Genomic DNA, 2500 nt, shown 5'->3' with positions numbered 1-2500 from the left:
CCCATCTCCCTGTCCCTCCCATGCATCTCTCCCTCCCCTCCCCCTCTTCTTCCCATCTATCTCTCCCGTATACATACACGGATATACGAGTATACCCACACGCAGGGAAGCAGACAGCACAAGTCAAACTGGGCATACCATCTCTGGCGTGTTATACGAGAGTATAACGGACGTGACAGAATTGTTAATATAGATAGATATCAGAGATAGTACGCCCGGTTCGACCGGTGCTGTGTCTGCTTGTGTGTGTGTGTGTGTGTGTGTGTGTGTGTGTGTGTGTGTGTGTGTGTGTGTGTGTGTGTGTGTGTGTGTGTGTGTGTGTGTGTGTGTGTGTGTGTGTGTGTGTGTGTGTGTGTGTGTGTGTGTGTGTGTGTGTGTGTGTGTGTCTGCCTGCTTGTGTGTGTGTGTGTGTGTGTGTGTGTGTGTGTGTGTGTGTGTGTGTGTGTGTGTGTGCGTGTGTGTGTGTGTGTGTGTGTGTGTGTGTGTGCGTGCGTGCGTGTGTGTGTGTGTGTGTGTGTGTGTGTGCGTGCGTGTGTGCGTGCGTGTGTGTGTGTGTGTGTGTGTGTGTGTGTGTGTGTGTGTGTGTGTGTGTGTGTGTGTGTGTGTGTGTGTGTGTGTGTGTGCATACGGGTTCGTTTGCCGGTGTGTCTGTTTCTGTATGTTACGTGCATATATTCACTCTATGTGCATGTGTGTGTTTTTTTGTTATTTTTAGAAGCCTTTCGCCCTCTAAATATAAAGGAACTTCAGCAATATTAAATACTATAAGGATTCACTCTAACTTTGAATACGTGTAAGTGTGTTGAAAAAATCTAGCGTAAGAAATATGAAAAATATGAAAACACATTCCACATTGTTTTGAGAAACCCTCCTGGGAAGTTTTCAAAATACTTGAAACGAGTAGCATTTACAGAAGGAATTTGAGGTAAAAAAAAAAAAAAAATAAAAAAAAAAAATAATAATAATAATAAGGCATGCGTGGGCGTCTAGCGGACTGGTGGGACGGTTTTTGGACGAAAAAAAAAAAAAAAATAGATGGATTCGAGTCCCGCTAAGAGAATCGTCGCCTAACAGTAGCAAGGTCATACGGTCTTAAATCTCCGAAGGCAACAAAGGTAATCATACGTACTCATTTCGTAGAGTGTGAAACACCTGAAAATGATAATAATAATAGAGGGTGTCCCTATTATCTCGACACACTGATATTCCCTCAGGTGTCTCGTATCCTCAATTTTCATCGAGTACACCTTCTCCTTTAGCAAACCCCAGAAAGAGAAGTCAAGGGAGCCTAGTCCTAGTGAACGAGGACAGAATGAAAAGACCATTCAACATAACCACATCAGTTATTTATAGATGATGATATCTATTGTGTGTCCAGACTTTAGGGACACCATGTAGTAATAATTGAATACTTACAGTATACTTGAATTATTCTTATGTCGACAATAGGGTCCACTTCGGATAAAATAGGGTTGGAGGCACTACACGAGAGTTCGGCCTTGTCGTCCATCCAAGTCGGTGTCAGATGAAGTGTCGATCTGACTACGTCACCCTCGTTCGGTTTCTGTAGAAAAAAAAGAGAGTTTACTCAAGCGCTGTAACGAGATACGGATAATGGATGAGGAATACATAGGTCTAGTATGTTAGTGATACTTCTAACAAGTTCATCACTCCGAGAAGTCCTAATTGCGAAACTAACCAGGAATAGAAGAATGTTAGTATTAGCTGAAGTTCAAGATGTCGGAGGACTATTTGTTAAAATAGGGAGACGAGGAAGACATGCGGTGCATACGAGAGCACAGCTCTATTGTTGAAGTAAAACAGGATTATCCTCAAAGGTAAAAGTGAATAAACAAAAAAATGATAAACAAACAGGTAAATAAATAAGTACATGAATGATTGAATAAATAGATCAAATAGATAGATAACTAAATAAAAACATAAATGTTTAACCTGGTGAATGAACAAATAAAAAAAAGAAGTAGATTGATAAGCATTAACAAAAAAACAAAAAAATTATAAACAATATGATATGCAAAATTCAAAGTACATCAAAGAAAGTTGGGTCCAAAAACGCATGGCTGTGTGCGTATAAAAAGGCCACTCTCGACTTGTGTGTGTATAAAAAAGTCAATTTTGCCTTCTGCCAACCCCGTGACCTTTCCTCTCTTCGTATGCAAGACCGTGTCCACATTGTGGTCCTCGGCACTATGGATCCTATGTGGAACCCATTGTGCTCTCACCGAAAATCGAAACGGCGTGGACATGGACGAAAAATTTTCACAGGTGCAGTTCTTGAAATGCTCCAAAATGAGTAAATGAACATATGAATAGATAAACAGATAAACAGATACACATGGGCTGATTAGAATTTTATGTTCTAAAAGTCGAATAGATAACACACATCCCATGAACATTGAAAGCTACAATCATGGACTTCATTGCCCTATGCAGAACTGGCCTATTCCCCGGGGGGTGATGCAGCCTTTGTACCTCAACA

General features: G+C 40.9%; 1 protein-coding gene across 1 annotated transcript in view; it reads right to left on the bottom strand.

Annotated features, from left to right (window-relative positions):
- LOC143036106 (nephrin-like) overlaps window positions 1-2500 on the bottom strand; it is a 390672-nt gene that overhangs the window by 176690 nt on the left and 211482 nt on the right. Inside the window, exon 4 of the mRNA XM_076203361.1 lies at window positions 1417-1564. Coding sequence (XP_076059476.1) covers window positions 1417-1564 — 148 coding nt within the window. The remainder of the gene's footprint in view (window positions 1-1416; window positions 1565-2500) is intronic.

The sequence above is a fragment of the Oratosquilla oratoria genome, chromosome 20 (genome assembly GCF_046742065.1).
Source record: "Oratosquilla oratoria isolate Oo_2021 chromosome 20, ASM4674206v1, whole genome shotgun sequence".
NCBI lineage: Eukaryota > Metazoa > Arthropoda > Malacostraca > Stomatopoda > Squillidae > Oratosquilla > Oratosquilla oratoria.
The sequence above is the reverse complement of the archived record's forward strand: the minus strand, read 5'-3'. Positions and strand labels throughout refer to the sequence as shown.